Source organism: Salminus brasiliensis, chromosome 2, assembly GCF_030463535.1.
Source record: "Salminus brasiliensis chromosome 2, fSalBra1.hap2, whole genome shotgun sequence".
NCBI lineage: Eukaryota > Metazoa > Chordata > Actinopteri > Characiformes > Bryconidae > Salminus > Salminus brasiliensis.
Genome location: NC_132879.1, coordinates 7,519,743 through 7,538,410, shown reverse-complemented (window position 1 = coordinate 7,538,410; position 18,668 = coordinate 7,519,743). Strand labels below are relative to the sequence as shown.

Sequence of the window (18,668 nt, the reverse complement as noted above, 5' to 3'; positions counted from 1 at the left end):
GTGAAAATGACTGTAATGATACACAGTGCTATACACAGTAATACACAGTGCTGTTATGCAAATTACTGAGCATAAATTAATCACCTAATTTCACATCTGATTAGTGTATATATATATATATATATATATATATATATATATATATATATATATATATATATATATACATGTCAATCAAACCCTATTTAAAGAGCATGTTGAGTTTGGGCTTGTCTGTCTGGGGAATTGAACATTATGTAGCGTGTGTGCTTGTCTGTCTGGGGAATCGAACCCTATGCAGAGTGTGTGCTTGTCTGTCTGGGGAATCAAACCCTATGTAGAGTGGGTGCTTGTCTGCCCGGCGGAATCGAACCCTATGTAGAGTTGGTAATTGTCTGGCTAGGGAATCAAACCCTGGTCTGCAATGGAGAATGTGGCATTGTTACCCACTATGCTACATCAGCTGCTACATTCCCAGGCTGGCCCTTATTTACTGTTTATGTGAAATACGGACAGTTGCTAACAACATGCTATAACAACTTAGCTCCCCCTACAGTTTAAGAGTGTCTTTTAAAATCCTCTACCGCAGTAAATACAAATCTCGCTAGAGTGCCCCGTAACTTACAGCTGTACACATCCCATAGTGGAGTAGCAGCATTCCAGCATTCCAGAGTGGGAATGATAGAGAAGCCATTCTCCCTTACAGTCAGTGGCAAAATATTTTGTCATGTTTGAATATTGGGTGTGACATGTCCCCCCCAGTTTATATCCCCTATCTGCTATCTGGCTTCACCTTAGAAAGTCTTCAGTGCATATTTCAGTGTAAAAGAGAAGTGTATGTTACTGGTAATCACTTTATTATGTTTGAACAAGTTGCAGTGTACATTTCTAAACCATATGTAAATCAGCTGTATCCTTTTTATTCTGATGCTGTTGTACGGTTCATTACAAAATTACAAAATAGGCAATAAGGGTAATACATATTTAATGCTGACTGTTTTTACATAACCTCCCATTTCCATGCTGTCCGTTATGCACTTGAAAAGCATGCGACCCGTTTTCAGAACGACAGCCTAGAACCAACTCTGTGAAAGCAGCCATGGATTATGAAGAGTGCTTATGGTCAAATGGGCATCATAACTCAATTAAGGAATATCATCAAAAATAAAAAGTAAATCAGATGTAATTCAACCAAACAGTCCTTAAAAAGTCAGTCTGACCACTGTCCAAACACCATGTAATGTCTACCTCATGACCAAGATGACTATAATAAGATCAACCAGTTTATAAAAGTAGTAAAATGGACAGGTGTAAATCCACATGTAAATAACAGTAAAGTATTCCTACCTTAAAAACATTTATAAACATTGCTATTTCACTGTACAAGTGCCACTGTCACAAAACATACCTAACATAAGGCCCGCGGCTAACTGCGATATACACTCAGCTGAACCACAAAAACAGGATGATTCCACTCAACAGTGGTGTGATTGTACAAAAACTGATAGAAAAAAAGTACTTCAGAATACAACTGACCTATAATGACAAACTTTGCTCAGGTGTCTTTTAGAATTGGTCCACTAAGACTAGTTAAATCCATTGAGACTCTCTACTGCATCTAGTGTTTCTATTTAGCAACATTAAAAACCCAACCCTGAGTACGGGCACTCCAGCTGGTCTTGTGAATCCTTCTAAAAGTGATTGGTTCCTCAAAATATCAAATATACACCATTTTCAATCGACCCCAGGTGTAGTCCATCAGTCACAATCCCAATGTATTTTTTGTAGTGTAGCTAACAAACACTAGAAGTCAATAGTCAGACAAATCTTTTCTGTAAAAAAAGTCCACATACTTTTGTCAATTCACAAAAAAACCTAAACAAAACACATCAATGTCTTAATTTAGGTTGGGCAGGCATGTCAATGTGGTTTAGAGCACAGTATGATTCACTGTAACCCATAAACCCATATCCTCACTTTCGCACAGAAATTAGAAATTTTACATTAGAAGAAAAAAGTTTATAACTTTTATATTTATGTGATATTTTCAGTGAAAGAAAAATACAGACACTAAAATGAAAAGTAAACACATTGAAACAGGAGTCTGATTTTACATAGGAGTCAAAAATCATTGCTAAATTTATGACGTAAGCATACCTTGGCTGATTGGCTACATCTGGAGTAAATGTGAAATTGTATAAAGTGTGTTTTATGAATGTAGACATGTTCACATCATAATACAGATCAAAGCTAATCCAACGTCTGGTGAATATATTCCTACAGACATTCTCAGACATATTTAGGAAAAGGAGAAGAATGTTAAATAAAGGATTTAAAGGACACTTTAGTTGACCAATATTGACTGTTAAAACATTCAACACCTAAGACTCAAATAAGCGATAAAGGAAAGTCAATAGGCAAGAAGAATATCTAGGATTGTCTGTGCTATTAGTGTATATGTAAAACTAATCTAACGTAGCAAACTATACAGATATCTCTGGACTTTGTCCTCATTTTCTCCTCCTTATTTGACTCCAATCTTTGTCATTATCCAGTATTCATTCAATTAGGCAGGTCCCTCTTAGAGATGGGAAGAGTAGACTAAATAATTATTAAAAGTATTGGGTAATATTGCATTTAAAGGTAACTACATAACACATGCATAAACATGAATAATAAAGGAATATCTATATTAATAATGTAGCTGTTATTAACAACTAAGCTGTTATTTCCCTACAGTTACAAAATGTGTTCAACTATTCAAATGCAGTCTACAAAAGGACTTCATAACTTATGCACTTAAGCACTGAATAACATACTTGTAGATCACCATCTGCAATATCTCAGTATTTGCAAGATAATATTAAATGTTCTATGAAGTAAAAAATATTATATTAACTCAGAGGGTCTTCCTGATCTGTGCTCTTGTCTCCGCCATAGCCCCGCCTAGTCATTGGTGTTCCCACCTGTGTCTCCTCAGTAGCCCTGCCCTCTCATTATCCACCCCAGGTGTTCCTGTTTGTATTTTTATGTTTGCTCTGTTACTGGTCTACTGGGTTTTGTTATTTCATCTTGGGTTCATTTTGGGTTTTGTTTCTTTGTGTTTCTATTATGGATATTTCTGTTCTTCTGGATTCTGTGAACTCTGTCTGGGATGATATAATGATATGAAAACCATTACTAAAAGTAACTTGCACTTGCATCCTGCCTCAACCCCCCAGTCATTACAGCACTCATAACAGTAGTATGAGGCACTATTTTGAAGTAAAGGAATATAAAAGTCATAGACCTAAATGAAACATAATGTCATGGGAAATCTTATAACAGCATATGATGTTCATAATAAGTCAAATACTGCTTTATAAATGTTACTCAATGTGCATGCATACATTATAAAGTTCATATGTAGATCCTTCAAATAAAGTACTATCAAGTACTGATACTTTAGGGAAATAATGACTTAAGTAGAAATTAAAGTGGTCTTGCAAAAAACAACTGCAGTATAGAGAGTGGAAAATTAACTGATCTCCAAAATACACAAATGTAAATGTAATTTTGGGCATTTTAAGCAATATTGGTGTATTACTATTGTACAATCTTAGAGTGAAAAAAGAATGGAGCACCATGCAATGGTTTGGGCACCCCAAGATATTTGAGCTCTCAGATAACTTACTGTTTTCTGACCTCAGTTAGCTTGACTTGGTCACATTCATTGTAAGGAAAGGCCAGGTGATACAAATGTCAATGCTTTATAAAGACTCATCAAACCGTATCCCAACAATCAGCAACCACAGGCTCCTCTAAGCAGCTGCCTAACACCCTGAACATTAAAATGACAGATGGCCAGGTCGTGGTTTCTTCAGGTTGTAATGTAATTCATAAATAGCAACTAACAGGAGTGGTGAAGGGCAAGTTAAGGTCCGGAAGACCAAGAAAACCTCCAGAGACAACTGCTTGTAGGATTGCATGAAAGGCCAATCAAAGCCCCCTTATGTTTGCAAAACCCCTTCAGGATGATTTAGCAGACACTGGAGTTGTGGTGCACAAATATGACCTTTCCTCATGGAAGAACCATCAGAAGAAAACCTTGTGTCAATCTCAACACAAACTTTAAGGTCCCTCAGGGTAGCTGCAAGTTGGGTCTGGCAAAGGTCTTTCCATTGCCAGCAAGACGACCCAGTACATAAATGTAGTAGGAAGAATATGTGAACATTCTTTGCTGTGATAATTGCCAAAGGGGGTGCTGCTAAATACTGACTATGTAGGATGCTGAAATCTTTGTTTCAGGTTGATGATACGTACTAATCAATTCACAGTAACATATTGACCAGGGGTGCCCAAACCTTTTGCATACCACTGCATGTAACGTTTGCTTATTAAATTACCCCAGCAATCAGTTTTCTTCAAGCTTACAACGTTGTAAGTCCCTTTTCCCACACTGACACTGACTAGTTCTAGGGTAAACTAATGTTTACAAGGTGTGACTGTACTGCTAAAGCTTAAAAATCTCACTGAAAGTGGCTACATTTGATAGCAATTCTTTCCTCACAAATACACCTGGGTTTAAACATGAAAATGTTAAAACATTTTCATTTAAAAATCATCAATATTTTTATTCCCACCTCTTACTTTACCTTTTACTGTGCATGGGAGGGTGTGGGATGATATATGCCTGCTCGGAGTAAAGGACTTATGCTCTGTGATTAATTGGTGTCAAGGATGTCAATTTGTATGGCAGTTTTACTCTACTTGAAATGTGAAGTTTGTATCCCACCCATAGCACGGCACTGTACTCATTCAATATCCACCACACAAAAGATCAGTAAAGAACACAAAGATACCTAAAAGAGACTGAAAACATACCCGGCCACTGGGGACAGCTTGCCATTAAAGGGTCCCTACCATTGGACAGATCCTGTAATTGGATCTATGGCTACAACTAGCAAAGACACGTGTGCTTTTTGATCAGGCCAATCCTGGCAACAGTACGACCCTAAAGTATAACTGGACACCACTGGAATCCTGTCAGGTCCATCATTTGATTACTGTTCACGGCGTTGTCTTCAGTGTCTCTCCTCAGACTGCGCTCGAGAGCAGCAGCTTGGCCTCCGCACGTTCCTGGCGAAAAAACGTAAAGGGTTCTGCCTCCGTCTGGCCCTCGTCCCTTTTCCTTCTTCCATCTTCCTGCTTCCTTTTGATGAACTGCACCGACTAGATGCTGATGTCGCTGGTGGGCTGGAAGGGAGTGGAGTGGGTGTGTCGGTGATGTTTGAAGCAGGAGTGCCCGCAGATAGCTTCCTTTGCTTCTTCACTTGTTTCTCCAGGTGCTTCTGGATGGCAGTACCCAGAACGGCTACCTCCACCACAGCACCATAGACTTCCCATGTCATTCCTTTTTCGTCCCAGCTCACCTCTTGTACAGGCTCTGGTGGTTCATCTGGCCCTGGCTCAACTCGTGGTTCAGGCTCTGGAATCATCTCAGGTGAGCTAAGGACTATGGGGCTCATAGGACTTGTGGCTACTGAGTGCACCTGTAGGTCAGGTGTTTTTTTCACAATGGGAGTCATGGGAGCTGTAGCAATTGAGCGGGTTTCCACATGCAGTTGAGGTGGTCTTGTCGCTATGGGGGTCATGGGAGCTGTAGCAATTGAACGAGTCTCTATGTGCAGTGGAGGTGGTCTTGTTGCTATGGGGGTCATAGGAGCTGTAGCAATTGAGCGGGTCTCCACTTGCAGTTGAGGTGGTCTTGTTGCTATTGGGGTCATGGGAGCTGTGGCAACCGAACGTGTCTCCACCAGTAGTTCTGGGGCTGTCGTTGCAATGGGGGTCATGGGAGCTGTGGCAACTGAGCGAGTCTCCAGATGCAGTTCAGGGGCTGTCGTTGCAATGGGGGTCATGGGAGCTGTGGCAACTGAGCGAGTCTCCACCTGCAGTTCAGGGGCTGTCGTTGCAATTGGGGTCATGGGAGCTGTGGCAACTGAGCGAGTCTCCAGATGCAGTTCAGGGGCTGTTGTTGCCATGGGGGTCATGGGAGCTGTGGCAACTGAGCGAGTCTCCAGATGCAGTTCAGGGGCTGTCGTTGCAATGGGGGTCATGGGAGCTGTGGCAACTGAGCGAGTCTCCACCTGCAGTTCAGGGGCTGTCGTTGCAATGGGGGTCATGGGAGCTGTGGCAACTGAGTGAGTGTCCACTTGCAGTTCAGGGGCTGTCGTTGTAAAGGGGGTCATGGGAGCAGTGGCAACTGAGTGAGTCTCCACCTGCAGTACAGGGGCTGTGGTTGTAAAGGGGGTCATGGGAGCTGTGGCAACTGAGTGAGTCTCCACCTGCAGTTCAGGGGCTGTGGTTGCAAGGGGGGTCATGGGAGCTGTGGCAATTGATCGAGTCTCTACATTCAGCTCAGGTGCAGTTGTTGCAAGGGGGGTCATAGGAGCTGTGGCAATTGATCGAGTATCCACCTGTAGCTGTGGGGCATTTTTGATGACCGGGGTCATGGGAGCTGTAGCAATTGAGTGAGTTGCCACCTGCAGCTCAGGTGCAGTTGTTGCAATGGGGGTCATTGGAGCCGTGGCAACTGAGCGAGTCTCCACCTGTAAGTCAGGTGCGTTGGTGACTACAGGTGTCATGGGAGCTGTGGCAACTGAGCGAGTCTCCACCTGTAGGTCAGGTGCATTTGTGACTACGGGGGTCATAGGAGCTGTGGCAACTGAACGAGTCTCCACTTGCAGCTCAGGTGCACTTGTGACTACAGGTGTCATGGGAGCTGTGGCAACTGACCGAGTCTCCACCTGTAGGTCAGGTGCATTTTTGATGACCGGGGTCATGGGAGCTGTGGCAACTGATCGGTACTCCACCTGTACACCAGCCTGGAGCTCAGCATCCTTCATTTCGACTGATGACACTGCTTCATTTCCTCCACTGGTCTCCAGCTTGCTAAGAGAGTATGGGAAGAAGAAAGCAGAGGAACCCTGGGGAGGGGTCATGGGGCTGGTGGCCACAGACTGGTACATGGCCTCTAGGCTAACTTGAGTTTGCACATGCTGCTGTTCCCCAGATAGCCGGCCCTGTTTCCAATGTGAGAGTTCCTCTGAGTCTTTGGAGTCTGTAGAAACCTTGGATTTCTGACTTTGCGAAAGCGTTTGTTCAATATGAACTTCTTTATATTTGTCACTCTTAGGTAAGTCATCCTCACTGGCACTTTGCACTGCTGAACTATTGCTAATCATGCTGATCTCTTGCAGCTGGCTGAGCTCAATTAGGTCTGCCACAACCTTGGAAGCATCCAAACTGTCATCTTCAGTTGGTGTTGCACACTCAGCTGACGTGATAAACTCAAGATTGAGAGGGATTTCAATTTTCTCAGCCTCTTCAATTTCCATTCCCGCTGCCTCATGATTGGTTACCAGAATGGTGATTTCTTGACTGGCCTGTTGTCGGTCAGAGGTGAAGCGCTCTCTGCGTGCATGTCCTTCACTACTCCCACCCAATTGATGCTGGTGAGCACTGTCCTGAACCAGTCCTGAACGAGTGTTTAAATCCTGTGGGACCCCTGAGTGAACCTGATCCATCTTGGTCACTACTGTTGGGCAGATGGTGGGGGTATCGTCCTGAGTACCTGTTTCTGAATGTTTACAGGCTTCAGTTGGCTTTGTATCCACCATGATGTTTTCACAGGGGTCACACAGGCATCACTTATTGTTTAAATCCCCAAGAGGACTTTCCAGACTTCACTCTGAGTGAGAACGGGACCTTCCATTCACAATGAATTGAGGTTCTCCTTCAGGGTATTTGTATTGTCCCATAGTTCTTGGTACATAAAAGCATTTGCTGGAAAAAAGTAAAGCCAGACATTTTCATGTAGATATATCAGCACAATAAAAAGTCATGTTTTGTGAACATATGATTCATAGCAATTAGCAAAAAGCTATTAGTGTACTTTATCACTGTAAAACAGAGAAAACAGACCATTTAAAATGGTTGTTTTATAGAATAAAGATTAATGCATCATAGAGAGTTAAATTACAACTGACTAATTTCTATGAATTACTTAACAATGCAAATTCAGTTCATAGAAGATCATTATTGTCCTTGATATACAGGCATGCAAAGACATGATTTATCAGGTTGCAAACATTCTATAGAAGAGAGAAAGATGCACAAGGACTTTCAAGAACATTTTCCTCTCCATTTTCCTGAAAACAGCCTTTACTTATTCTGCCTCACGACCGGGTGTAAGGGAATGCTCTGTTTACCACCTGTCTGATTCAATTAAATTTATGCTCACGTAACATCATGCAGGAAAATACATGTAGACATAAAGTAAACAGCATTTACCTCCGTTGCAAAATTGTCCGGCAGTACCCTTCGTATCTCTCTCCGAAAAAGGTGTCTCACATCCAAGCCATATTCCTCTCGGCTCTCCGCACTTTTCCTTTCCTGTGGGTGCTGAGAGAGGCAGATTGCGAAGGCTGTGTTTGTTTTCCAGAAGACTCTTCTGTAGATGGAGGTCCTTGGATTTCAGTGAGCGCTCCGAGTATTGAAAGCTTCTGATTTTCTGTTTCCCTGGAAACCAGGCTCAACCTGGCAGTGAGTGGTAACGCAATGACAAAGTCTCTCCAGCTCTGTAATCAGCAGCAAATGGTGGTGATTAATACCCAGCTTTCACTGAGACCAGTCTGCTTTGTAATACAATACAAAATGGAGTACATGTACTCTGATAAACAGTACACTGAATGGTGCATCAGCCAAGATTGTACTTTTTTTTTTGTCTGGCAAAAACAGCAGCTCATTAACCTTCAGTTTGCTACTTTGCTGCTGTCAGTGGTGGAGTAGCAGTAGGGCTAATTATGTCAAAAGTCTCCAACTCTGAAATCTTTCATTGTCTGACATATATGCACTAATTATCATTGGTATTTTATCAGCAATGAGTACTGCTAGCCAGGTAACTGTCTCTGGGTATATGCTTTATGGGGGTAAATCTTTGTATCTCAACAAACAATTGAAATCATTTTTTAACACTGAATCTATGATTGAAATGTTCATTTAATGATTAAAGAAATGTCATGATGTGTCTCAGGTGCAGTATCTCATTTTTATGAGCTCTCTTTATTGACAATAACTAAATGAGTTAAAAAAGGTTGAGGGTTTGGTTTTTGGCAAAGACTAGTGAAATGTAAAAATGCTGCTAGTTGGTATACTTAATAATGGCATAAGGACATAAGGATATTGTCACTGTCGTGCAAAATAAATGGTAACTTTAGAGAGGAACAATGTAAAAATGATGTAAAATATTTAATTCCCAGTAATTCTATTGGTTCATGTATCATGAACATTTGACACAATATAACCATCTACCAGATTCACATTATGTCAAAAAATAAAAAAATAATAATTACAGCAAAAATGGAAATGACGAGAAAGTGTTTGTGTGACAGTAACAGTACTGATAAGATTTAATCTAATTATTTACCTAAAACCTAATGTACATTGGAAACAATAAAGAATGAAAGATCTTTCATAGGTGAGTGTGCTGACAGGTTTGAGTAAATGTGGTGAACTTAAATTTCTCCAGATGCTAAAATGTTTGATTCATGAAAAGCAAAGCATGAGATGTTAAATGGATTCACACATTAATGCAAAGATAATTACAATGTTTAAGTATGATTATATCTCAAAGTAAAGGGTAGTTACAGAGGGCTGGGATGGGCAATATATGGTGTGGTTCTGATTTATTGATGTTTTATTGGGTGCTGGGAGGTTTCTTAATTCTTTTTAAATGACGTTATTGTTGTAAAGAAAACTCTCAATGTTTAAAATGTATTTTACCTTTACATTCATATTTGCAAATGTAATATGAGGGGGGAAATGTGGAATTGTGGAAATTGTGGAAAGATGAGGAGGAGCTTCTTCCCCTTAGCCATTGGGGCTCTCAACCCAGACAGCAACTAGGACATCTTACACACATACATGACACACATGACTTTTTTACTGAATAATATATACACTTATAATTATTAAATGATTTAACTCCTTTGCTCAATTCTTTCTTCCCCACCTTCTGACACCCAGGTTTTAACTAATATATCAGCATGTCTCACTGATGGCTTATCTTGAATGGCAGCTCATCATCTGAAACTCGAGCTGCTGTACATCCCTGGAACTACTGGACTTCACCATGATCTCCTTTGAGAACTTACTGGTCACTCCATCTGCAGAAGCACAAAGACTTGGTGTAGTCATGAATGACCAGTTATTTTTTTTGACTCATGTTGCAAATCTGATACCAATTTCTCCTTTACAACCTTCAGAGAATTCGATCTGTCCTCTCTAGAGCGGCAACCCAAGTTCTTGTTTGGCCTCTCATCATTTCAAGATTTGACTACTGCTACTTCCTTCTGGCTGGTCTTCCTGTGCACACTATCAGGCCACTGCAATTAATCCAGAACACATCGGCATGACTTGTCTAATGTTTCTAAGTTGATCCATGTAACATGCTGCGTTCTCTTCACTGGCTTCCTGTAGCTGCTGCCTGCATCAAATTCAAAAGCTCATCAAGTTGATGGCAATGGTCAAAAGCTGATCTGTATAGTGAGCCCTTCCAGCTTCAAATATGGCTCAGCTTGACCCACCATCCTTCAAGATCCATGAAAAACAAGCATCCAGACTTTTCTCTGTCTTGGCACCGAAGTGGTGGAATGAACTTCCCCTGGGTGTCTGAACAGACCCACCTCTTCCAAGAGTACTTAAATCAGCAGATATCTTGCACTCATTAAAGCTTATTAACTTTGATTTATTTTTTTATTTTTTCTAATGTTATGTTAATTTGACATATTTGACATTTTATGTATTCCATCTTCATAATATATCTTTTATGTGAGTGTACATTTATCAAAGCATTTTACTGCTATTTGTAATGTGTATGATGATATATATAATAAATAAAAATATTTATTTTTTGTTTTATGTTTTAAAGTACTTGGTCCGCATTGCTAAATTTACCTTTTATGCCTGTAGTCTTAAAATAAAGGTTCTACAAATGTTTCTTTGAGTGATGCCTTTTAAAAAGCTCTTTTTTGGTTCCATAAAGAACCATGCATGTAATAGAGATATGAATGTGACGAATATTTATTTGGCATTTGGTTTCTTTAGTCACACTTCTCTATTAGAAACATACTTCCTTATAGAATCAAAGTGGTTCTTGTATGGCATCGCTCAAAAGAACCCTTGGAAGCTACCAAGAGTCATCCATCATACGTAGAGTGAAGCTGGTGATTATTGTTCATTTACGCGTTGGACTGTGCCTGCATTACAGAAACATGGAATAAAGATCAGCTAAGATCATCTACATCCACAACGTTTCTCTCAGGCTACATTTCAATCTAAATAGACCATAATTTGAAAGCTACATCCTGTGTGTTTGTTTTCCTGAACATGCTCCCAAGCCTGGCTACAGAACCAGTGTTCCTGAGAGCTCTCGTCTCACCAGCAATTCCTCTGCTTTTGCCAATCGCACGTTCCAGGAGAATTCGGTTGCCTAGCAACAGCCTGTGTGGATGGAGCGAGTTGGTGGCGATGGAGCTGGGCTCGGAGGGTGGTGATGGTGATGGAGGTGAGTGGGAGATGGTGGTGTGGGTGTACATTTATGGGGGTTGGAGAAAAACATGTCATGTGCAGCTGAAGAATCAGCTATAGGCTCCTCTCACCAGGGATCAACAGCAGGAGACAGAGGAGGACAAGGATGTAAATAGAGAGGGATGCGGAGGCAGAGAGTGAGTAGGAGGAAAGAGAAAGGAGCGAGCGAGAGAGAGAGTTAGATAGAATGTGAAGAAGCCAGAACAACGAGCCAACATGAACTCCCGTCCCGAGAACTGACCGCTGAGGAGATACTGTATGACCTGTAATTTAAGGTCTTAACTGCCATGACTGTACTCAAAACATAGCACAAAGAACTGCATAACATATACATTATAAACTGCATGGCAAAAAGTTTGTAGACGCCTGCTCTTCCAATGTTTGTCCTGGAGTTTGTCCTTCTTTGCAGCCTCTAGGGAAAGCTTTATGCTGATGTTGGAACCTCCGTGAGGAGGATTTGATTGCATTCTGCCTCACAAGAGCACCACTGAGGTCACGTGATTTTGGATGATCAGTTCTGCCACTCCAACTCATCCCAAAGGTATTACATGGAGCTCCATCACATCACAGAACACAGTTCCACTGCTTCACAGCCCAATGCTGGGGTGCCCTATACTCCAGACAGTGCTTGCCATTAGTTTAATGTTCTTGACCACATAAAATACATATTAATTTCATGATAGTTCCTGAACAATAACTGTTAGGTTCCGTGGGAGAGCAGTACAGCCAGGGATGAAGGGGTCAACATTAGTATTTGAGCAATATTAGTATATTACAGTCACTACATAGTCACTGGTCTTGCTGTCTGTCAACATTGGTCAGCCAAGCAAGCTGCTTCAGCAGGAAGACTACTCTAGTAATATTGGGGTGCTCACACAGACCAGATAACAAGTGTTAATGGACATTTTTTTTCAATGGACAAAACTGTCTGTTTGCAGGTAGACATGGTTGTTTCTTGTAAGTATCAGGTGAGATGAGGATTCTTTGTAGCTGTCTTGCTTTTCAATGGCTCAGACACTTCAAGACAATACAAGACAACCATGTTCACCATTTGTGTTGGAAACAGATGGGACTTGGCTGTCGCCTTTAACCCATCCATGCAGTGAACACACACAGTGACAGTGGGTACACATGCCCAGGGAGGGTGAAGGGCCCAATGCTAGCAGCTTGCCAAGCCAGGGTATCGACCCCCCACAACTCTGTTATCAGTAGCCCGGTGCTCTTACTGCTGAGGGGGGTGGTTTGAGACTGGGAAAGCACTCATGCTGCAATATTTTCCATGTACATTTCTATCAGTACTGCTGTTGATATTCCCTGTCTAGCAGGGTATAAAGCTCCCGGCATTGGGCTGTGGAGCAGTGGAGCTCCATTGACTACCTAAGGATGAGTTGGACTGTCAGAACTAATCATCCAGCGTCAGTGCCTGACCTCACTGATGCACTTTTAAGGCGGCTGAATTCATTAAAATCCTCTTCACAGCAATGGTCCAACATCTAGCATAAAGTTCCTCTACAAGAGTAGAGACTGTTACTGTAGCAAAGTTGGGAAGACTAACTATTAATACCCCTCTGGTAATGAAAAGACAGGGATTAATTATCTTCAGTCTTACAGAACTGCTTGTTTTTCTTTTGTAAGTGGTTAAACAGTGAGACTTTACAGTAATTTGCTGTCTGCTAAACATTTTGGGGAAGTAACTGGTAGTTTGTTCAGTCTTGAGTCTCATTGTACATTGTAATTATGGGGGTGGACCTTATCCACATCCGTAGTTTTGTTAGCAATATCCTGTACAACCTGGACAGTTCAAGCTGGTTACACTGGCTGAGCGCCATCAAATGGAGTAGAGTTAGTGATAATGCAGTTTTCATGATATTTAATTTCATATATAATAATATTATATAATATTTGTATTTGATTTGATTTTCATCATTGGTAGGTTGAAATCATTCGAATAATATTATGTAGCTGATTTGTCATCTTGCTGTCACTGACAAAAATGAAAATGAAAAATAATACTACTTTGAAGCTTAAAATATAATGTGATTTCTGTGTTTTATTTTTTAACATAACAACATGAACTGTGCCTCCTATATATGTTATATATTTTTTTATAATGGTATAATATTTTATTCCCCATCTGCAACTTAGGACTCCTATCACATTCCTATCCTCAGACTCCCGACCATGGAGAGCTGTGTTTTTATGTAGTGTAATTGTACAGCTCTAGACCGGCCCTACAGTCTAACTGCAGTTCATTAAGTATGAGAAGACCAGCAAGACCTTAGAGCTCCAATGTCAAAAACCTTCCAATCTGGGGACGTCATGTGATTGGGGGTTTCAACCTACGGATGGGAATAAACAGTAAACAATTGAGGGGGTGGAGCTACATACTAATCATCTTTCAGCTGAAGCTCATTTACTAATGTTTTTAGGCCCAACTCTTATGTTTTTTGTTTGTTTGTTATGTTGTGGAGCGCTGGGTTATTAATCCCAGGGCTGGGGGGTTGATTCCTGTGTTTATGAAACTGCCACTGTTGGGCCCTTGGGCAAAGCCCTTAACCCTCTTTGCTCCAGACTGCTGACCTTGCACTCTGGCTTTAGCAGTGTAAGCTAGGACATGAGACTTTTGTTATACTGTACAAGTACATCCGTGAAAATGCACTTTCTTCACTCCAGTCCCAAGTGTTGGACGCCACATATGCACGACAACACTGGTAGCCACCCAGCCTGATCCAAACATGGTGGAAATGCTGTTTTATGAACAACAAAACAGAAACTATCATTTGACGTACGCTGACGTTTACACACCTCGCTTCTGAAAGAGTGAGCAAACGAGAATAAGTGGCTTTCTGTTGCAGAATACTAAATGAATCCTGCCCGAGGCAATCTGAATGAAAGCTCGTAGCCATGCCTGTACGTTGCCATGACGACACACCACCAGAGCCTTCTCCAGAGCATCTCCAGTACAGCACTCTTTCATTGATCGTGCGAGAGACAAAAAACTGTGAGCATGCCGTCAGGAGAGGGATGACTAAGCACACGAGGCGGGAAAGAAAAAACAACAACGTTAGAACAACGTGGGACCGGGCCTTGGACCCCCGGTGCCAGAGGCCAAGCTTGTTTGTGCGGCGGATATGAAAGGCCTCTCACAACTTGGAGATGCTGTTAATGTTCTCTAAATTGATATTCATAACTCATATCCACTCATACATTTTTATTGCTTTGTCGTCCCGCCGGGCGCCCCTCACCCCAGCGAACACACTCTCTGAATATTCATTGGGGCGATGGCGGCGCTGGGGTTTGTGTGCTTTGTGGGCTCATTAATGATGTAGACACACGAAAATCATATCTTTTATTGTTCCAACGTTACAGTGGCTAATACAGGTGGAAGTCTTGCAAAGGCAGGGGTCAGGAAGATGGTCATCAGATGAATGGAATGTTAAACCTGTGTTATAAAGGGGGGGGGGGGGGTTCTGCGCAACAGTATTTGCAGAGTGAGACTGAAAGAGCGTTATCGTTTTATTGTGCAGTCCTGATTAAAACGAGGGTCAGGCTGGTGTCGGCTGGCACGGCAGTGGTGTGGTCACTTGGTCCCCAGTTTGTGCCCAAATTCCTTTATGGTGTCCGAGGCTTTGTCTGCTGCTGTGCCGAGAGCAGACTGTGTTTGTCTGGACACCTCTTCAGCAGCTAAACACACATACATGCATAAACACACAAACATATTGTAATCTCTGATATATAAAGAACAATGTCCAAAAGTATCCAGACGCCCCTTGTAATAAGTGTATTGAGGTACTTCAAGGTGTACCCATCGCTGCTCACCATGCCCAATGGCCAGCACAGGTTAGAGGGGTATGAAGCCCCCAGAAATGGGCTGTAGAGCAGTGGAACTGTATTGTCTGGCGTGATGGAGCTCCATCCCACATTTTTGGGATGAGTTGAGGTGTCAGAACTCATCATTTAACATCACTGAACCTGAACCTGATGCTGTTGTAAGGCTAAATCAATCAAATCCTCACAGCAATGATACAATATCTAATATAAAGTCTTCTCAGAGGAGTAGAGGCTGTTACGAATACCCTTGCTTTTAGAAGAAACCCAGGAAGAGCAGGTGTCCACATACTTTTTGGTCATATAGTGCTCTGGCACAGACTGTGGGAGCAGAAGTACACTGGATACACTGGTTGTGGTAAAAAATGCCCACACTATATATGTGCTGAAACTGTTGATTTCCTATATCACTACCCTCACACTGGCTGCTCAGAGTCTCTGAAGCTCTCGCTCGCTCTCTCTTACCCATGGTGGTGGTTTCTTTGGAGGACTCTGCCACCTGGTGTACGGCGTCTTGAGCTGCTTGCACTGAAATCACATTAGGAAACGTGCTGGTCTGCATGCCCCCCAACAAACACACACATCAGCATCACAGCAAGCCTGAGCTTTTAGCTTTAACAACACATTACAAGCACTGAAGAATGTGCTGAGCGAAACTGTAAAACAAGCATGAGTGATAACAGGCCTGGTTTATCACTGCTTTTCTGCCTCCATGTGTTCCAAACCCCTTAAACCCTAATGGCCTGGGTCTGGTCCTGTGTCATCTCCTGACTGATCTACAAAACTTACATTATATTCATTAATTATATAACATGCATTAATTTAATATATAACAATATAATAAGAAATTATTATGTATAGTACACTGAATATAAAGGAGAAGGTAATGAATAATCCATGGTTGATACTGAATAATTAGACATACTGAATTCCTGGTAGATACTGAATAGTCCATAGCAGATACTAAATAATTCGTAGTAAATACTGAGTAATTCATGGTACATACTGAGTAATTCATGGTACATACTTAGTAATTCATGGTAGATAATGAGTAATTCATGGTAAATACCGATTAATTCATAGTAAATACTGAGTAATTCATGGTAGATACTGAGTAATTCATGGTAGATACTGAGTAATTTATTGTAGATACTAAGTAATTCATGGTAGATAATGAGTAATTCATAGTAGATACTGTGAATTATAGTAGATAGTGAGATGTGATTATAGTAGATACTGAAATGTGAATAATTGACTGAATAATTCATAGTAGTTACAGAATAAGTCAGGGTAGATACTGAATAATTCATATTAGACTAAATAATTAATAGTATACAGTAAATTAATTCATGGTAGATACTGAATCATTAACAGTAGACACTTTAATAATTCATGGTAGATACTGAGTGATTTATAGTAGACACTGAATAATTAAAGCAACATAAAGCAACATTAAATAATTACTAGTAGATATTGAATAATACATTTTTCATAGTAGACACTGAGTAATTTCTAGAGGTTGCTAAATAATTATCAGACACTATAAATATAGATTCTATCATTTGCAGTAGTTATTTTGTTGTTGTTATTTTGATGTCTGGCTCTGACAGCAGCTGTAGTACCTGCGGAGTCAGCGACGCCTTTAGTGGCTGACTGCGTGGTGCTCTTCAGCCCTTCTAGAGATTTCTTAAAGGAGGCCATGTTCCTCTGGGATGGCTCTCAGGGACCCATACAGCCTGTGTGGGCAGGAGTGCTGTGCAGGGGGCAGGGTTGCCCTTTTAAAACCCGGGCCTGATCACACCCCTTGCATTCCTCCCCGATTACGCACACAGAGCCGTCAATGAGGGGAGGCTTATGCTCCTGTGTGTGCTGTGACAGAGAGAAATCTGCACTATCTGCTTCTCTCAGCAGCTCTTTACAGCCTCAGACAGACATCCTGTTTATGAGCAAGAGAGGGCGGGGGGGGGGGGGGGGGGGGTACGTGAAGCAGAGGAACAACATTAACCCTTAAAGTAATCTGGATGTCTTTGAATTACTTCACATGCTCCACACTTTTAGAAATAAGGGTACCTAGTAGGTACCTAGTAGGTACCTAGTACCTAAAAGGTTCTATGATATTATAATAACAATGGTTATAATAATAATAATAATAATAATAATAATAATAATAATAATAATTATTATTATTATTATTATTATTTTAGTGGCAGTCAGCCACTAAAGGCGTCGCTGACTCCGCAGGTACTACAGCTGCTGTCAGAGCCAGACATCACAAAATAACTACTGCAAATGATAGAATCTATATTTATAGTGTCTGATAATTATAGAATTGCCATTAGATATTTTGAGATTTCTGGCTGGCTTTAGTGATGTCTTATTATTATTATTATTATTATTATTATTATTGATATAATAATTATAATTAAGGAAGGAAACACTGAATGGCTCTGCAGCTAAAGCAGTTCCCAAATTCAGGCCGCTACTGGGCTTTTGCTACATGCTACATTGTTTGCCAGGAGGTTGCTTTTGTATTCTAGATGGTTGCTACGATGTTGCTAAGTGGTTGCCATAGTATTACTAGGTGGTTGCTATGGTGTCTCAGGTTGTTTAGTCTTTGTAGTGTATTTTTATCATTGTGTCATAAGAAGGGTGCCAAAACATTTGCACATCATTCATTGCAATGGGGAAGAATCATCAAAAATCTGTTGCTATGCAGAAACCATATCCCTGGGCAAAATATATGGACAAAAGTATTGGGACACTGTCTCATTCAGTGTTACTTCCCAAACATATGTATGTAAAAAGATTTGATCCCGCTTCTGCTGACGTTACTGTCTCTACTTTCAAAAGTAGGCTTTCTATTAGATTCTGGAGCATTGCTGTGAGGATCTGATTGCATTCATTGACGAGCATTAGTGAGATCCGGATGTTGGAGGATTGCTACTCCACCTCAGTCGCAATTCACTCAAAAGGTATTCAATGGATGATCATTCCAGAGAACGAGTTATACTGCTCCACAGCTCAATGCTGGGGTAGGGGGCCACATCTGGCATGGAGGTGTGTTTGTGCATTCTACTTTACATAGTCATATTAACATCGCAGATCAAATCTTCAGCTTTTGTTGTCATCCATTATGTGTTATCTGGTGTTGAGGATGAAGAGCAGGATGGGTTCCAATAGAGATTTGTAAGTGTGAAGAACCTTTAGACCAAATGAAGGTTCTTTAGACTTAC

General features: G+C 41.1%; 2 protein-coding genes across 2 annotated transcripts; both read right to left on the bottom strand.

Moving 5' to 3' along the window:
- Positions 1 to 815: 815 nt before the first annotated feature.
- gprin1 (G protein regulated inducer of neurite outgrowth 1) lies at positions 816 to 8,683 on the bottom strand. The gene is made up of 2 exons (XM_072674261.1): positions 8,311 to 8,683; positions 816 to 7,803 (listed from the first exon to the last, which is right to left on the bottom strand). The coding sequence occupies exon 2, from the start codon at positions 7,635 to 7,637 to the stop codon at positions 5,043 to 5,045; it is 2,595 nt and encodes an 864-aa protein (XP_072530362.1). The 5' UTR covers positions 7,638 to 7,803; positions 8,311 to 8,683; the 3' UTR covers positions 816 to 5,042.
- A 6,286-nt stretch (positions 8,684 to 14,969) lies between these two features.
- On the bottom strand, positions 14,970 to 17,638 carry adirf (adipogenesis regulatory factor). The gene is made up of 3 exons (XM_072674260.1): positions 17,058 to 17,638; positions 15,901 to 15,963; positions 14,970 to 15,291 (listed from the first exon to the last, which is right to left on the bottom strand). The coding sequence occupies exons 1-3, from the start codon at positions 17,134 to 17,136 to the stop codon at positions 15,188 to 15,190; spliced, it is 246 nt and encodes an 81-aa protein (XP_072530361.1). The 5' UTR covers positions 17,137 to 17,638; the 3' UTR covers positions 14,970 to 15,187.
- Between the last annotated feature and the right edge of the window lie 1,030 nt (positions 17,639 to 18,668).